Below are 18,366 nucleotides of genomic sequence, written 5' to 3'. Positions count from 1 at the left end.
CACCCTCCATCACCAGCAGAAGTCAGCAGACTCGACAGGATTAAGAAGCCTGCGTATCCCCACTTCAGAGATAAAAGCCACTTCAGCAGCATCACTGTGCCAGTCTCACACACACAGAGCAGCCTTCCTGTGGCACCTGGCTGGCTCGGTTGGTGAAACATGCAACTCTGGATCTCAGGGTTTTAAGTTTGAGCCCCACGTGTGTCTAGAGATTACCTTAAAAAATGAAATCTTTTAAGGAAAAAAAGCAACCTTCCCATCTCCTAGTTTGTAAAAACTAGCTTTGCCTTTCCTTGTTGCCCATCGGAATCTGCCATGAACTAGACAGACCTTTAAACTCAGTTGTTAACGTGTCACTTCATCTGTAATTCACTCCTCCACCAGGCTGATAAACTCAGGCAGGAAAAACTCCAATGAGATCTTCTCACCATCTGGCCCTAATACTTCTAAGCTTGTATTTGCCATTCCCAAGTCTTTCATATTTCCTAGGATTTCCATTTCTGTATCATTATTGAACATGTCCTTCCCAGTCTTGTGTGGATCCTCCTAGGTGTTCTGTGTTCCCCATAATGCTTTGCAAGTTTCTCCCACTTGTCGGTAAGGTACCAAGGAGCATCTGAACTCCCCTAGAATGGACAGATGCAGGCCAGGCAATACAGCTGCCTTTCAGGTGACCCTTTTAAGTATTAAGTTTCTCCAAACACATGTAAACACATACAGAAACCTTAAACATTTTACCAAAAGTGTAAATTGCAGAACTAAATAGCAATAAGAAACTTTCATAAAGCCTCTAGAGACAGTCTATAAGATTTCTTTTTTTTTAATGGACATTAATATTTATTATACATTTACATCTCAAAATCCCCAATTTAGTGAAAACGACATTCAGTGGCACTCTAGGAGCAGAAGGTGCTTCTTAACTACTAATAACTTTTATAAAGTCACACCTATATAAAAATAAACACTAAATAAATAGGCTCAACTAAAGAAACAAGTATAAATACAAATAATACAATATTTAAACAGGAATCTGTGAAAGTCTTACTACATAAGTATTTTCACTCCAAGTAGACAAAATATATACTAATCTAAAACTCAGAGGGTAAGAAGTTAATAGATTTTCTCTTAGTTGAAGCCTATCCAATCTCAGTAACAGTTCTGGAGAAAGCATAAAGTTAATGACTTTTAAAATACATTTTAAAAGGAATGGTCCAGTTGTGTTGTCTCTGTCTTTAATTCGTCCTCTTCACTTACAGTATTAGCAGCAGCAGCAGCAGCATGTGGACTCTCTACAATGTCTTTGTTAAATCCATCCAATGACTCCTCTTGATCCTCATCTGTATTAACCTCTTCAGTGGTCTGTGTGTTTATTAACAAGTCTAAAGGAGAAATCATCATTATTACTCATTATAAGCACCTGATCCAATCTTACCTGATAAATACAAATCTCTCCACAAACTTATCTCAGTGGAAATGAAATCTGTGATCACTTCCTTCCAATAGTCACTTGTATAGATGTATAAAGTTCATTCAAAAATGCAAGTCTTGAAAGGTACCAAGCTCAAACTCTTGAATTGTACCTAAATGCAACTGTTTTCTTTCAAAAATTGCAGCTATTAGACAAAAATTTTTAAAAATCAAGTGCTCTTAACAGCTATACATCAAAGTGATCTCTAGCAAAGAAAATTTAGGATCCTTATTTCTTTTTGGGCAAATTTTAAAGTCATACATTATAAATAGAAGATGGGCCTTAGGGGCACCTGGGTGGCTCAGTGGGTTAAACCTCTGCCTTCGGCTCAGGTCATGATCCCAGGGTCTTGGGATGGAGCCCCGCATCGGGCTCTCTGCTCAGCAGGGAGCCTGCTTCCCTTCCTCTCTCTCTGCCTGCCTCTCTGCCTGCTTGTGATCTCTGTCAAATAAATAAATAAAAATCTTAAAAAAAAAAAAAAAGGGACTTAAAATGCTTATTGCCAGGTATACTTTGATAATGACAGCAAAGGAACTGCCATCAATGATAGTTGGATCTTCATGTCATTTTTCACCTGGTAGTAATAAAATACCCATTTGTAAAGCTGAAGATTAAATTCATTTTAATTGGAAAGAATAACAATGTAGTCACATTAATTTTCACTTGTGAATTTCATAATATCTTGGGTGAAACTTGTTTTATAACATGGTATCTTCACTATTTAACCATAATTCTTATTTTTCCATTTCAAAAGGAAAACTACATTGGAAATGGAGAAAGACACATGCAGTTTGCTTCACTCAAAACCAATCTGGATTATTTTTAAATGTAGTTTTAATAATCTTGTCTAGTTTCCAAACTCACAGTCTGTTTAAAAACAGCAAATTTTAACAGTTTTAAAAAGAGAAGAGAATGCATCAGATAAGCAAACTGACAGCTAAGTGACACAGTACAATAAAAATTAAGGACCTATTTAAGTCACAGCAAATGGCTCTAAAATCCTCAAAAGGTGCAGAAGGCATTTTATAGGTTTAGAAAAGTACCATAATAATTAATGTTCAAAATTATGATCCTAAAGATAAAATATGGGGTCCCTGGGTGGCTCAGTTGGTTAAGTATCTCCCTTTGGCTCAGGTCATGATCCTAGGGTCCTGGGATCCAGCCCCGAGTCACAGCAGGAAGCCTATTTCTCTTCCTGCCCCTCCCCTCCTTGTGTTCTCTCTCTCAAATAAATTTTTAAAATCTTTAAAAAGGGGGGTGGGGCACCTGAGTGGCTCAGTGGGTTAAAACCTCTGCCTTCGGCTCAGGTCATGATCTCAGGGTCCTGGGATGGAGCTCTGCATCAGGCTCTCTGCTCAGCGGGGAGCCTGCTTCCTCCTCTCTCTCTCTCTGTCTGCCTCTCTGCCTACTTGTGATCTCTGTCTGTCAAATAAATAAATAAAATCTTAAAAAAAAAAAAAAAGAAAAAGGGGGCGCCTGGGTGGCTCAGTGGGTTGAAGCCTCTGCCTTCAGCTCAGGTCCTGGGATCCAGCCCCGCATCGGGCTTTCTCCTCAGCAGGGAGCCTGATTCCTCCTCTCTCTCTGCCTACTTATGATCTTTGTCAAATAAATAAATAAAAATGTCTTAAATAAAATCTTAAAAAATAAATATAAAATACGTGCCACATACTTTAAGGAGTCAGGGAAGAAGAAAGATTCAGAATCAAGTTGAAGGGATTAAAATAATTTTTAAAGCAGTCCCCAGCTATCCAGAAAACTATCTTAGACTCATTTATTCTTTGAGGATTCCAGATAGCTCACATACACACACACACAGACACACGCGTGTGCTCTTTCTCAAATATATTTTAACTTAATACATCAGATTTTCCTATTCCTAGAGGCATTTTATCTTGAGGATAGTAGAAAAGTTAAAATTTCTAACATGCCCTTGATATAGTAATGGTAGCACATAAAACCCAGCATAAAATTTACCATTTCCAAGGGACTGACTATTACTCAATAGCTTTGCCTGCCTTCTTTCCAAGGCCAGTTGTTTATTTCTCTCAATTCTCTGTTGTTGTTCTTCTGTTAGGCTTCTACTTGACTCAGAAGCAAAATTCTCACTTCCCAGTGAGTTTGTTGAGAAAGGATCTAATTGGGTAGCCGTTACGTCATGGCCATGATTTTCTCCTTCTTCATCTGCAGTAGAAATGAAAGTTACTACATCTTGTGGTTAGAAAAAGAGCTTAATGCAGCTATTAGTTAAAAGCCAGTTTAAAGTAACAAGGTGCCAGAACTGAAGAAACTTTCTTCAGATTGTTCTGGGAGAATGATCTAAATACTGATGACCCTTGAACAACAGAGGAGTTAGGGATGCCAACCCCCAGCACAGTCAAAAATCCACAGAGAACTTCTGCCTCCCCAAAGCCTAACTACTAATAGCCTACTGTTGACCACAATATGAATAACATAGTCAATTAACACATATTATCTATATTATATGTATACATATACTGCACTTTTCAAGTAAGCTAGAGAAAAGAAAACGTTATTAAAAGCATAAGGAAGAGAAAATACATTTACAGTAATGAACCATAAGAAATCTATAAGTAGACCTGCTCAGTTCAAACCCATGTTTTTCATGAGGTCACCTGTATGTGCTTGATTCAAGCAAGTAAAAGGAATACTTATGAATCATTCTAAAGAGACAAGTCAAATGGAAATACTAGTTTTAAAATATGCATGAACAGGGGCACCTGGGTGGCTCAGTGGGTTGAGCCTCTGCCTTCGGCTTAGGTCATGATCTCAGGGTTGTGGGATCAAGCCCTGCATCGTGCTCTCTGCTTGGCGGGGAGCCTGCTTTTCCCCTCTCTCTGTCTACTTGTGATCCCTCTCTGTCAAATAAATAAATAAAATCTTTAAAAAAAATTTTTTTAAATAATAAAAAATTTTTTTTTAAAAGCATGAATAGAAAAAAAAATAAAAAATAAAAAAAAAAGCATGAATAGAAAGCAAAGTTCCTAGTTATGATTAGAAAATATTTTCTGAAAAAAATTTTTTTTTTCTGCTTGGGCTAATGAACTTAGAATCCAAATCATATTCTTGCTTTAAACAAAAACATTAAAAAAAAATTTAATACCTTGCTATAGTGTCTATATAGCACAGTAATAATTTTATATAAGCTATTTTTTAATAGGGTAAAACTCAGACACAAAGTAAAAAGGAGGGGTGCCTGGCTCAGGTGAAGCATGTGCCTCTTGATCTTGGGGTTGAGTTTGAGACCCACATTGTGTGTAGAAATTATTTGAAAATAAAATCTTTCCCAAATAGTGAAAGAAAAATTTAAAGATCTATGGACAGATTTCCACATTAATTAAAAAACAAAACAAAACTGTGCTTTCTACATTAGGCCTAATAAATTCTTAAAGCCCTATATGCCAGTTATCTCCAAGTAGGATGCCCCTAAAATGAACCACAATGGTATAGAAAGTAAATATTGGATCTTCCATTTTTATTTAAGGATTCAGAAAAACTGCTGAACTAACTTAAAGACAGGCAGTGACAAACTGTCATTTATCCATATGACAGGTACAGTATGCCCTGGATGCTACCTTAAAAGCAGACAGCTCCACGCTGCAGAAAAGCAGGAGAGCTGGGCCCTCACTCGTTTTTTAAATTTCAGCATACTGTGAAATACAGCTAATTCTGATCACCCAGTTAAGCAAACTGCCTAGTTGTAACACCAAAACAATCCCAACAAAATGCACAAGTGGTAGCTTAAAAAGGGTTTTGCAAAATAACAATACATAAAGAGAAGGTAGACAGAAAATAGAGAAACAAGCAAGAACTTCACACAAGCACTTCACCTTCTCCCTACATCATTCACATTACAGGGTTAAAGGAAAAAAAAAAAGATAACGTCATCTGATCTGACAAGTGGACAAAAACAAACAAACTCAAAAACATATCAACACCACCATTTGAAATACGAATTTACACACACTAACCTTGTCCTATGTGTATACTGTGCCTTAAGGTAAAAACCATCAACTAGCAAAAAATTTAAAACTGAAGACAAACCTATATAATTATTCTGGTGAGGTTTAAAAATCCTATGGTACTGGGGCACCTGAGGGGCTCAGAGGGTTAAAGCCTCTGCCTTTGGCTCAGGTCATGATCCCAGGGTCCTGGGATCGAGCCCCAGAGATCCGGCTCTCTCCTTGGCGGGGAACCTGCTTCCTCCTTTCTCTCTCTGCCTGCCTCTCTGCCTACTTGTGATCTCTCTCTCTGTTGAATAAATAAATAAAAAATCTTAAAAAAAAAAAAAAAATCCTATGATACTTGATTTTACAACCAAATCCTTTTGAGGTTTCTTCCTTAACAGTGAAAGAAAAAGCAATACACTTGTCCTTCCTGACATAGAAAAAAAAAATGTAGCAAGAAACTAAGATGCATTCCTTTGTCAGGAAATATTGATGGTATACAGGGAGAAAACATTGCTAGAGAAGTTAAACAAGTATTAGAACCAATTATGCAATACTGGGGTTTCTACTATGCTTCACCTTACAAGGTGTACAGGATTCCGAATAAATAAGGATGACATACGTAAAGAACTACTGTTTTGTAAGCCATGGAAGGAAAGATCTCTTCAATAGTAAATGGCCTCTTTAATACAATGTTTTATGGAAAACCAGTGTGAACATAACCACTGATGAAGCTTTGACTGATAAAAATGGGATTAAAAAATTTTGACATTCACTCACTGCAACATTAGCAGGCATGCAACTGTGGCAAAGAAGCTTAAGACAAATATTTAGTGTGCTAGAGGATGCCATCATTTTAGCACACATAAACCAACAGAGAAGCAAATACACAATAACTGAAAGGAAGTAAGTACTATGGGGTAAAAAAGGATAGGGAATCAGGACTGGGAGTGGGAGTACGATTTTAATAGTGTAGTCAGGGAGACTGCACTGAGTTGACATGTGAGCACAGTTTAAAGGGGGTAGGAGAGCCATGTAGACTTGGGGGTGGGAAGGAGGACGAAGGATGTGTTCAAGGCAGAGTAAGAATGCAAAAGCCTTAAGACAAAAACGTGCCTGGAAGGTTCGATGAATAGCTAGGAGGCAACTAAAGCAGTTATGAGTGGGGAACTGTAAAAGATACAGTCAGAGAGGCAAGGAAGATAGGGTAAGGAGTAGATACTGTAGGGCCAAGGAAGACATTGTGAGGATTTTGGCTTTTGCTCTGGGTGAAATAAGGAGCCACTATAGGGCTCTAAGCAGAGGAGTTACAGGACTATATATATGCCAAAAATATTAAAATTTAACCCCTGATTGACTTTTAAGAAAACTGATTGAAAAAAGGTAGATGATAATTTGCTTGTGAACTTCAACAAGAATCCTTGCATTAGTGAATGGGATGGGAAAATGTTAAGTGCCATTAATGATACTCCACTTCTACTTGGATGAATCTTAGTAAGATAAAACTAAGATTTGTTGAGGGGAGACTGTATCTACCACACCTTCAAATCATCAATCAGGCTATCAGCCCAAAATTTTGGAGGAAAGAAAATATTCCAAAGAGCATTAAGTCATATTGTTCTCACTTTAAATCATGGTAATAATGTTCTAGTGAGAATTAAAATGTGCATTATTGGGAGCAAGGGTGGCTCAATGGGTTAAGCGTATGACTTTGGCTCAGGTGATGATCTCAGGGTCCTGGGATCAAGCCGCACATTAGGCTCCACACTCAGCAGGGAATCTGCTTCTCCTCCTTCCTCTGCCCCTCCCCCAGCTCATGCTCACTCATGCTCGCTCTCTCAAATAAAACTTTTTTAAAAAATGTGTTATTTATCACATAAGTAGTGCATGTATTATAAAAATAAATAAAATGCTCAAAACACTTTTACTGTTGTAGTACCTTATCCAAAAGATCTGAAGACCATTCTCTTAGGATACAGAGAAGACAGATTCAACAACAAACAAGGCTGTGTGACAGAGGCCTCTTCTAAGTACCCAGTATTTCAGCAAGCCTATAATCCCATCAATAGTCCCATTAATTTATTGCCTCTGCACAAATGAGTCCCTCTCTCCAAAATCACTTTTGTCTGAACTCTCCTGCTTATCATTCAAAGTACTTGTGATTTGTCTTCTGTGAGGATTGCTTTCCCCTCCCCTGGGTAAAAGCAACTATGCTCTCCTTTGCGCCTTACCCTGTGCCCTGTTTCTAATTTCAGCACCTATCAGAATGGAGGTGATGTTATATCTCACTCACCCACTAGTCTGCTAGCACATGAACCAAGGGGTCTGATCTTATTCATCTTTTTTTTTTTTTAAGATTTTATTTATTTGACAGAGAGAGAGATCACAGGGGGAAGCAGGCTCCCTGCTGAGCAGAGAGCCCAGTGCAGGGCTTGATCCCAGGACCCTGAGATCATGACCTGAGCAGAAGGCAGAGGCTTAACCCACTGAGCCACGCAGGCGCCCCTTATTCATCTTTATCCCTGAAACACTAACACACATTATGCCCCTCAAAAACTCCTACCAAATGAACTACCTGACCCAGTGGTATGTGCTATGGAATTTAGTTACTAATTCCTTTCCGTATACCAAATCCTATCCCACAGAAACATACCGTATCTTACCAAAATATTAAATCTTGGATTATATGAATCACAATTTTTCATTTTTTTTAAATTGGTTTTCAGTTGATTAGTGTATTTTTTGAATTCTAACACTTCTTCCAAGACACTGGTAAAGAATAAAAATCAATTTCAAAACTAAAAATGAATCAATCATTTTTAATATTGCTATCTCATTTTTCAAATGTATTTTCATAAAAGCTGTTTAATGTTAAAAATCTTTTTTAAAGAGATTCTTTAAAAAAAATTTTTTTTATTAACATATAATGTATTATTTGCCCCAAGGGCACAGGTCTGTGAATCGTCAGGCTTACACACTTCACAGCACTCACCACAGCACATACCCTCCCCAATGTCCATAACCCCAATCACCCTCTCCATACCCCTCCTACCCCCAGCAACCCTCAGTTTGTTTTGTGAGATTAAGAGTCTCTTATGATTTGTCTCCCTCCCAATCATGTTTCATTTTTTCCTTCCCTACCCCCCCAAATCCCCCACTTCCCTCTCAAATTCCTCATATCAGAGAGATCATATGATAACAATTTTTCATTTTTAATAGCAACTTATAAATAACTTGGCGGCATTCTACAGGGAGCCTGTATTTTCTACCACATCTATTAAAGGTTTAAAAAACAAAAATAAACATGTATGGAGCCATCGCACAGAGAATCTGATAACTATACAGACCCTGTCGGCAGGAACCATGTTTTGATGTGTGTGACTACCTATGGTCGCACTGTACAACTAACAAATGCAACCAGTACCAGGAACAGTCACACAGGTCTTACGGAAGACCTACAGAGATCTTCCTCAACTAAAAATGGGGTTACATCCTGATAAGCCCTCATCAGTTGATAGTAAGTCAAAATGGATTTAATATACCTCACCTATCTTAAACGTGCTCAGAACACTAACATTACCCTAGTTAGGCAAAATCATGCAACACAAAGACTGTTTTATAATACAGTGTTGAATATCTCATGTAATTTATGGAATACTGTACTGAAAGTGGAAAACACTGTGGTTGTATGGGTACAAATCGGTGGTTTGCCCTCATGTGTGGCTGCTCCTGCCCCGCATCACAAGAGTATCACAGCACATATGCTAGCCTGGGGGGAAAAAATCAAAATCTGAAATTCTAAGTATGGTTTCTAGTGAGTGTGTATCACTTCTGCACCATCATAAAGTCGAAGAATCATAAGCCAAACCACTGTTAAGTTGGGGACCATCTATGTACAGGATCTATACTCTTAAGAGAAATGTAAACTATTTCACCATCAAATTATTCTAATTCCCCAGAGCCACTTTTAATGGTGTGTGTGAATATGAACTAGTGTCATTTATTTTCATTAACCAAGCACTACAAAGGATAAATGGGTATCAGTTCTCAAAGGCTCAAGTTCTATAACTAAATATATTTCTACATCTCTTAATGGCACTGCAGGCATATCTTTAAGAAACAAGTGTCAAACAATAGATGTACCAAGGCATTTTAACTCATTTCTATTTACTGTAATTATGTCTACTCAATTACTCAATATAGATGAAGAATCCAGTGCTTAATCTACCCCTGCCCCAACTAGATCTATTTCTAACAGCGAAATTGTTATAAATAAACCTGTATTCTTACCATTATTGCTAATAAAATCTTCATGTAAAATAGGCAGGTCAAGTCGAATTCGCTTTAAACAGGTCTGAAAATAAAGAGATATTTTTACATTTTCATCAGGAACACTTGGGATAAAATGAGAATTTATTCAATTCTTAGTTTCAAAAAAGTTGTTCTTCAAATAACTACTATTTTTTTCCCTCCATGACAGATTTCAAAATAAAAACACCAAACAGTGACTTAGCCTCAACTAAAATCCAACCTTGGCACTATTTAGCATCATGAATGATATTCATAATAATCTCAACACCTACCTGAACTTCCTTTTTACTTCCCAGGTATTCAACTCTGTCAATAAAATCCTCAAATTGCAGCTTAGGGAATAGCCTATGTGCCCAATGCTCCATGTGTCTGATTAGAGTTTTCAAGTCTTCAGCCTGGCACATAAAAATAAAAATGCTAAATAGAAGACTCATTCTCAGAACTAACCTTGTCAGCAGATTTCAGAATTGAATAGTAATGCCAAAGTCACTGGTGTCATTTTATATTTATAAGGTTAAGAAACTTCTGAAGAAACTTTAAGAAGAGGAACTATTCATTGAGTTTAAGAGGACTACAATCTAAAAGAGCACTGGATATAGATTAAAAAAAAAAAACAGTACAAAAACATGATAAAAGTTAAAAGATAATCATATATCTTTTTAAAAAAGAATTTATTTATTTATTTGAGAGAGAGAGAGAGAGAGCCCACAAGAGAGCACAAGCAGGGCGGGCAGCAGAGGGAGAGGGATAAGCAGGCTCCCTGCTGATCAGGTAGCCTGATGCAGGGCTCGATCCCAGGATTCAGGGATCATAACTTGAGCTGAAGGCAGATGGATATCATGTACCTTTTCAGAACTGTAAAGGAATATGTGAAAATAAGCTTTAATAAAATACGTCAAGATATCTTTTAGGAATAATTAAACAAAATGACAGGTCCCTAAATCATACATAGAGAACAAAGCATTGAGAATTCAAAACTACAAAAATGTATTCGGAAATCCCAAGGGTAAGTACAAAGACTAGCAACAACAGTTAAAATGTTCTCAGGGCACAATTCCTCTTTATATATGAAATTTTAATTTAACATTTAAATTTTTTAAAATGAAAATGAAAAACAAAGTTTAATAAACTGAACTAAGGAATAACAAAATTGCAAATTCCTGGTTTTAATGTAAAATATTTTATTCTTCTTTTAATAGGATTTTAAAGATTTATTTACTTATTTTTGAGACAGTGTATGTGAGAGAGGACGCTTGCATACATGAGTGGGGAGAAGGGCAGGGGGCTAGAAATCCCCAAGCAGACTCCCCAATGAGCACAGGGCCAGAGGTGGGGCTCCCTCAATCTCACAACCCTGAGATCATGACCTGAGTGGAAAGCAAGAGTGAGACACTCTTAACCGACTAAGCCACCCAGGTATCCCTTAACAATATTTTAAAACAGAATAGTCAAGGGGTGCAGGTGGCTCAGTTGACTCAGGTCATGACCTCAGGATCCTGGGATGGAGTCCCACATTGGGCTCTCTGCTCAGCAGGGAGTCGTCTTCTCTGCCTCTGCTTCTCCCCCTGCTTATGTGCTCTCTTTCTCTCAAATAAATAGTAATAAAAAAAAAAAATACAACTGTCAAAAGCACAGGCTCTGGATCACACTGTATAGAATCAAATCTCAATCCTGCTACCTAATAGTTCTGTGACTTTAAGCGAATCACTCTACTGCTGTGCCTTCTTTTTCGCATTAAGAGAGTATTTTACACACTTTGTAGGATTATGAGAAATAAGTAATACAAGTAAAGTGCCTGACACAAAGTATACAGTCAAATACTGGCTACTTTCCTGTTATCTGATCTTGTCTGAGAAGGCAATGGTCAACCGGCCAGTAACTAAACATATAATACCAACAGCATTGTGTTTGCAGCACATACATTAAAGTAATACAGAGGGGGCGCCTAGGTGGCTCAGTGGGTTGAGCTGCTGCCTTCGGCTCAGGTCATGATCTCAGGGTCCTGGGATCGAGTCCCGCATTGGGCTCTCTGCTCAGCAGGGAGCCTGCTTCCCTCTCTCTCTCTCTCTCTGCCTGCCTCTCCATCTACTTGTGATCTCTATCTGTCAAATAAATAAATAAAATCTTTTAAAAAAAATGTATAAAGTAATACAGAGAATATGTGTTTTCCTTCTCATTCTGATAATAAAGGTAAGTTTATTTGTTCGTATTTAACTCAATCACCTAAGATTATTTTCTAATTGTTGGGGGGTAGCTGGTCAGTCACCTCACAATATCATGTTAGACCTAAGGGTCACAAGAGAAACACCTAAATACACCTAAATATGTCCTAAGTCATACATGGAGAAAAAATCAGCGAGGATTCAACTCTGTGACAAAACAGGAAGAATTTCCAAGGGCAAAACACAGAAGACTAAACAGCATAAACTCCTGGAGCTCACCCTCACCCAGTGAAGAAACACAAAATTTGTATCCTTCATATAAACTCATTTATTTTAATAAAGTACTTATTATAAAAATGATGAGGACTTCATTAAAGTCAAAGCACCAATTCATCCTTACAGCCTGAAAATTTCAACAAGGGCAATGAATTACCTGGGATGGTTTTGTGGGTTTTTTTTTTGTCTTTTTAGGTAAGCTTTATACCCAACATGGGGCTTTAACTCACAACCCCAAGATCGAGTCTCATGCTCCACTAACTGAGCCAGCTAGGTGTCCCTCTTTTTTTTTGAGATGGGTATGCTTTTAAAATATCCTGATTTACATTTCGTTTTCTGGCAAAATAGGACAGACTTCTATTCTCTCTTCCCATCCACTGAAGCTGAGCAAAGGTACTACAATTTTTCAGCCTCCCAGCCTTAAAATCTTGGATTTTTTGTTTTTAATTTTTTTTAAGTAAGCTCTACATACAATGTGGGGCTCGTATTCACGACCCCAAGATCAGGAGTTACACGTTCTACCAACTAAGCAAGCTGGGGACTCCTCCTGGGATTATTTTTTTACTTCTTTTTACCTCCTTATATCCAACTGCCTATAAGTACTGTATGTTGTTTATGTCTCTACTACTATCCTATCAGGCTATCTTGACCTTGTTCATCTTCACCCTGGTAATGCGATAGTATCTGAATTGCCCTCTGCTTCCAGTCTCTTCCCTCTTTCCCATTATCCTGCATACCACACTAAGATGGTGCTCACTGTTACATTAACAGTACTCTAGCTGGACTATGAAAGGGGAAGTCTTAACTGTTAGCTTTGGACACTTAAACCTCTAAAATTCCCGGCATCTGGGTGGCTCAGTCACTTAAGCATTTGCCTTCAGCTCAGGTCATGGTCCTGAGATGGAGCCCCACATCGGGCTCCCTTATCAGTGGGGAGTCTTCTGCCACTTCCCCTGCTTATGCTTGCTCTCTGTCAAATAAATAAATACAATCTTTAAAAGAATTCTAAAATCTCATTTCCTCAACTAGATAATGGGACCAACAAGCCCACCCACAGGTTTGAGAATTAAAGAATATATTTGAAAATACTTCATGAACTGCAAAGCTCTATAAAGATATCCGCAAAAAATTATATCTACACTCTACATTATTCAAAGATAAGTGACTTTTAGGGGTGCCTGTGTAGCTCAGTCAGTTAAGCTATGACTCAATCTCAGCCCAGGTCTCAATCTCAAGGTCATGAGTTCAAGCCCCATACTGGGGGCTCCCAATTAAAAAAAAGAGAGATAAGAGACTTATCTTAAAAAAAAAGAGAGAGAGATAAGAGACTTTTAAAATATACATTTAGACAGTGATTAACAGTTAAATGTCTTCATTTTTCAACTTAAATGATGCCTATTATGAATTAGACACATATGACAAGATATGTGTCATTATCTTGGGGACATGTAACTGATACAAGTCAAGTCCTTGCTCTCCCGAAGCGTAAAATTGCTCTTTCAGGTGACTAAGTCAATTTTATTCCTAGGAATTATAAAGTACAAACTCAAAACTTACAGACTTAGATGTGATTTTCCAAAGCCATAGAGTGGCAAAAATGAGACTATAAGACTTGTTTTCTGACTCTTAAAGCAGTGCCCTTTCCACTACATCTTAGCTTCTCAAGAGATATGATAAAAGATAGTATCTGTGAAACATTCTAAGATTCCTCAGAACATGATAATGGGCCCACAGTTCTACCGATATTCAAAAGAACAAAGAATAAAAATCAGACAATTCTTACCTCATGACCTTTACCTTTGAATTTCGCCTTATCAAACACATGCCTTAATGCTGGAAGCCCTCTTTCTGAAATTAATCTGTGAAGAGAAATATGTTCTTAATTTCAAGTTTTCTAGAACCACCAAGGCCAAAGCAAAACCATTATTATCCACTGAACTGAAAAACAAAAGTGCCTGGCTGGCTCAGTCAGCTAAACATCCAACTCTTGATTTCAGCTCAGGTGATGACCTCAGGGTCCTAAGATTAAGCCCTACAGTGGGATCCACGCTCAGTGGGGAGTCTGCTTGAGAGTCTCTCTCTCCCATTCCCTCTGCACCCCCAACAATCTCTCAAATAAATAAATAAATAAATAATTTTTTTTTTTTTCCTAAGGACAAATAACTCCAAATCATACCAACTGAAAGTTTTTTATATAAGGGGTAAAAAACATAATGTGAAAGAAAAAAAAAAAGAAAGAAAGAAATGTTTAGGGAAATAGTAAATGTACCTCTGAGCATCCAGCTTGGGTATATTCCGTTTAACTGTTCTCTTTGGAGGTACAGGAACAGGTACTCCTCTCCCTGACTCTGGTAAAATATACCAAGATTTAATATTACTTAAATAATTTAAGCCTCATTTATAAAACACATCATTTCTATGCTAATAGATGGATAACTGAACACAGGCACTTTCTTAGAACTCTATAAAGACCTTCATCAGGTTCAGTTCCGTCACCATCTTCTCTCTGTGGAGAGGCTGGAGGTGGAAAAGGAGGAAAAGTTTCATCTTCTACATGCTCATAATCTGGTAGGTCAATCAAGCCATTCTCCTGTGGCTCCAGCATCTTCTCCTCTACAGGAAAGAAAAAATAAGCATGTTTATTCATCCAAGTAGTCTCCCTATTACACAGTTAAGTTCTACCTGCAGCAAAATGCATGTGGTTCCGTCAGTTAAACACATCATGAAAAGAAGTGGAGACTGGTTACAGGGGAAAAAACTACTGGTTTAGAAATCGGAAGTGAGTTCTAACATAGACCCTATCACCCAATAACTGCATGATTTTCAGCAAACCATTTTCCCTCAACTGTTGAGTCTCCCTTCAGAGGGCTTCAAACTATGGTTCAAATGGGTGTGAAAGAGGCAGGGTTCAGGTACCTCATCCCCACTTTAAACAGAGCAGCTTTTTAAAAAATCTGTTTACATATTCATCTTTTAGTTAAGGTTTCCTGTGACAGAAGGGAAATAATCCTAAGGCTGATAAATTGAAAGAAGCCTTTTCAGTGCCATCAAACTTGACATCTAACACTTTTGATCAGTTCCTTTCTCCTTTTTCTGGAAAGGTATTTTTGTTGGTTTCTGAAACACAGCACTTACTTACTTTCCTCCCTTTCTGAACACTGCTCCTAGATCTTCTGTGCAGATTCATCTTCCCCTAACCTGGTCAGCAGGTATTCAAGACTCCATCCCAGGCCCTCTTCACTTGTTCATGTGCATGGTTTTAATAATCATTGATAGATGAATATTTATCTCTAGTTTTTTATCTCTACTCTAGGCATCAAATCTGAGCTCCAGATCCCTACATCTCCTTTTACAGCTCTTCAATTTCTCAAAGGCAACTATATCATCTCATGTACAAAACCAAACTTCTAAATTTTCCCAATTCAGTGAGTGACATCTATCCATCCATGCAAGTAAGAGAACTGTAAATCATCCCTGATACCTCCTTCCCCATCCATCCTACTTATCCTGTCCATTTTACTTCCTAAGCATCAGTTAAGTCTTTCCATTTCTCCCTATCTCCACAACCACTTCCTAACATTCCTTCTTTTCATTACTCCATTACTCATAACCACTTTTGCCTTTTTCAAACCATTCTCCATACTATAGCTAGACTAAGGCTCTGGAAATGTAAAGCCAATCACATTACCACTTAGCTTAAATATTTCAATGGGTTCCTACTGCTCTTGGGCTAATGAAAAAACGCCAAAGCTCTGCTTGGTTTGGCACCTTCCTACTTCTCCAGCCTCACTTCAAACAATTCTTCCTGCTCTTTTCTTTATCTTGAAAGAGCCATATCCCTCAGGCCATGGGAATGGGAAAAATGGGAAAAAATTGGGAAAAGGTCCATTGCTAAGGTTGTTTCCTATCTTGAAGGCTCTTCCCAGACTTCTTGTCTCTTTCAGATCTCAACTCTCACCTCCTTAGATAAGTCTACCCCAATTTCCCTGAATTAAATCTCCTGTAATAAGCATTCAAAGTACCAAGTACCAATTTCATGGCACTTACTCAAGTTTCAATATTATTTTCCATTTCTGTGATTATTTGACTGTTTGTCTTCCATACTAGACTGCAGCTCTAAAAAGGCAAAAACCAGGTGAGTCTCTTTGTGCTCCACCACTGTATCCCCAAAGCTGGTATACAGCAGGGGCTCCACAAATATCTGTTGAATGAAGGAATAAAGATTCCAAAGCTTCCCTCAAACTGTAAAGCTACTAGAGCTAAATGATCCCTAAAATCTCTCCAATTCTAAATTTCCATGACCACAGATACAAAAAAAAACAAAAAAAAAAAAAACAAAACAACGTATCAACTCCTGATGATGACCCACCTTTTATCTTCAAGTAAGGCTCAATAACCATAGATTTTCAAAACTGGAAAGGCAGTCAAAGGTTATATAATCTCTAAAGTAGCTTCCTAGCTACAGTAAGTATAGTCAGGTTAAGTTTGATCCTAGTCAAGTTTCTTTGGGAAGAAATGGGGTTCACACTTTTGAGAACAGGGAGCCGTGAGTTTGATGGCAGGGCACAAACTATATTAAGTGTAGCAAGATGCAGCGTAAGGAATTGGCCAAGCATGAGGGTGGCGTTTGTCAGTAAACTGGTTGTGAATAAGGCTGCTCTCTGATCTTTCACTTCTTGACGGTGGTTGCATACTGTTTTTAGACACTGATGAAATCCTAAATTCTCTTAGTTTCCCCGCTCTGGTCCTCAAACTCTCAAAGAAGTCAAGGTAACAAAGAAATTTAATATCCAAACTCCAATTCGTTCCCAGACCCTTAAGGGGTCCAATGTCCAACTTCATCCAAATTATCAAAACAGTAGCCCGTGTCGAAAAGTGATGACTCCATGTCCTCCTTTGCCAGCCACCCTAAAACCACTCTGCCACCCCATCTCCCTTCTCCACCCTACCATCCCCGCTGCCCTAGTCTCCCTTCAACTTCATTCATCCATCCATCCCACATTTACAGGACGCCTTCTATGCCTAGAAGCGCCGGGACAGAAAGTAGCCCGGGACGTAGAGGTGGACTGACGACGCACATTCCCTCCCGCTACAGGGCGGAGTTTGGCGAGAGGCGGACCCGAAAGAGAAACGACAGGGAGAAGTGCCCGCCCTCTTCCCCACAGGTCGCGGCCTCTCCGGTCCCCCTCCGCCCCGGTCCGTCGCAGTCTTCTCCTCCAACCTCCACACTCCCACCCCGCGACGCCCCAGCACCCCTGCTCTCCCGCCCCCCTCGCTCGACCACCGCTCCCCACCGCTCCCCACAGGCCCTCCACTGGCCCGCGTGCCCGCTCTCACCTCACGCTCGCGGCGGCGGCCACCGCGCGGGGGTAGACGCGGCCCCCAAACCGCGTTGATCGCGAGACTCTGGAGATCGCGCCGCGAGAAGAGGCCTCCGAGTTTGGCGCCAAATCTGCGCAGGGCTTGGGCGGAGCCCGCGCGACCCGCCTACCCGCCCCTCCCGCCCCCCCAGGTGCCGCCCGCACGCGTTCGTCCCCGCCTTTCCGGGGTCCCGCCTTCCCACCGCGCCTCGCCCGCAGCTTCCGCCCTCCGGAATTCTTTAGAGGAGGTGGACTTCGCTTACTTCAAGCTCATTATTTGTACTCTCTAGGCAGTTGAGAGTTTCGGGAGAGGTTTGTTTTCTAGAAAACTGGCTTGTGGATGGAGCAGAGGGAATAGGGCCGAAAGAATTTGGTAAGAAACTACCGATTCTTCAGAGTTAATAACAATTCCTTGAACACTGAGTTTTATTGTTTATTGAATAATGAGCTGAGAAAAGAGGTGGTAAAGAGTTAATACATTATATGTTAACTTAAAAATGGGAAAAAAGGAGTTATGACACAAAATGTAAAAAATTTTACAAAAAATGTAAAAAATTGCCTTTAATTTTAATTTTTTTAAAGATTTTATTTATTTATTTGACAGATCACAAGCAGGCAGAGAGGCAGGCAGAGAGAGAGAGGGAAGCAGGCTCCCTGCTGAGCAGAGAGCCCGATGCAGGGCTCAATCCCAGGACCCTGGGATGATGACCTGATACGAAGGCAGCGGCTTAACCCACTGAGCCACCCAGGCACCCTTAATTTTTATTTTTATTATTATTTTTTTAAGTGAGTTAAGGGGCCCCTGACTGGCCCAATTCATAGGG

The 18,366-nt window shown here is 39.1% G+C and overlaps 1 protein-coding gene and 1 non-coding gene across 5 annotated transcripts; both read right to left on the bottom strand.

Annotated features, from left to right (window-relative positions):
* Positions 1-1,196: 1,196 nt before the first annotated feature.
* On the bottom strand, positions 1,197-17,628 carry TIPIN (TIMELESS interacting protein). 4 transcript variants are annotated; one of them, XM_032864650.1, is made up of 9 exons: positions 17,520-17,619; positions 16,226-16,383; positions 14,655-14,790; positions 14,452-14,530; positions 13,966-14,041; positions 10,017-10,139; positions 9,724-9,787; positions 3,443-3,649; positions 1,197-1,379 (listed from the first exon to the last, which is right to left on the bottom strand). In XM_032864650.1, the coding sequence occupies exons 3-9, from the start codon at positions 14,785-14,787 to the stop codon at positions 1,198-1,200; spliced, it is 864 nt and encodes a 287-aa protein (XP_032720541.1). In that variant the 5' UTR covers positions 14,788-14,790; positions 16,226-16,383; positions 17,520-17,619; the 3' UTR covers position 1,197. The 4 variants fall into 4 exon arrangements, with proteins under 4 accessions (XP_032720541.1, XP_032720539.1, XP_032720542.1 ...); XM_032864648.1 differs by lacking the exon at positions 16,226-16,383 and having other exon boundaries at positions 14,655-14,795; positions 17,520-17,628; XM_032864651.1 differs by lacking the exon at positions 17,520-17,619 and having other exon boundaries at positions 14,655-14,798; positions 16,234-16,471.
* LOC116872145 lies at positions 8,737-8,870 on the bottom strand. Its single transcript, XR_004383609.1, has one exon.
* Positions 17,629-18,366: the final 738 nt, after the last annotated feature.

Source organism: Lontra canadensis, unplaced genomic scaffold (genome assembly GCF_010015895.1).
Source record: "Lontra canadensis isolate GAN:19392208 unplaced genomic scaffold, GSC_riverotter_1.0 scaffold28, whole genome shotgun sequence".
NCBI classification, from domain to species: Eukaryota; Metazoa; Chordata; class Mammalia; order Carnivora; family Mustelidae; genus Lontra; species Lontra canadensis.
The sequence above is the reverse complement of the archived record's forward strand: the minus strand, read 5'-3'. Positions and strand labels throughout refer to the sequence as shown.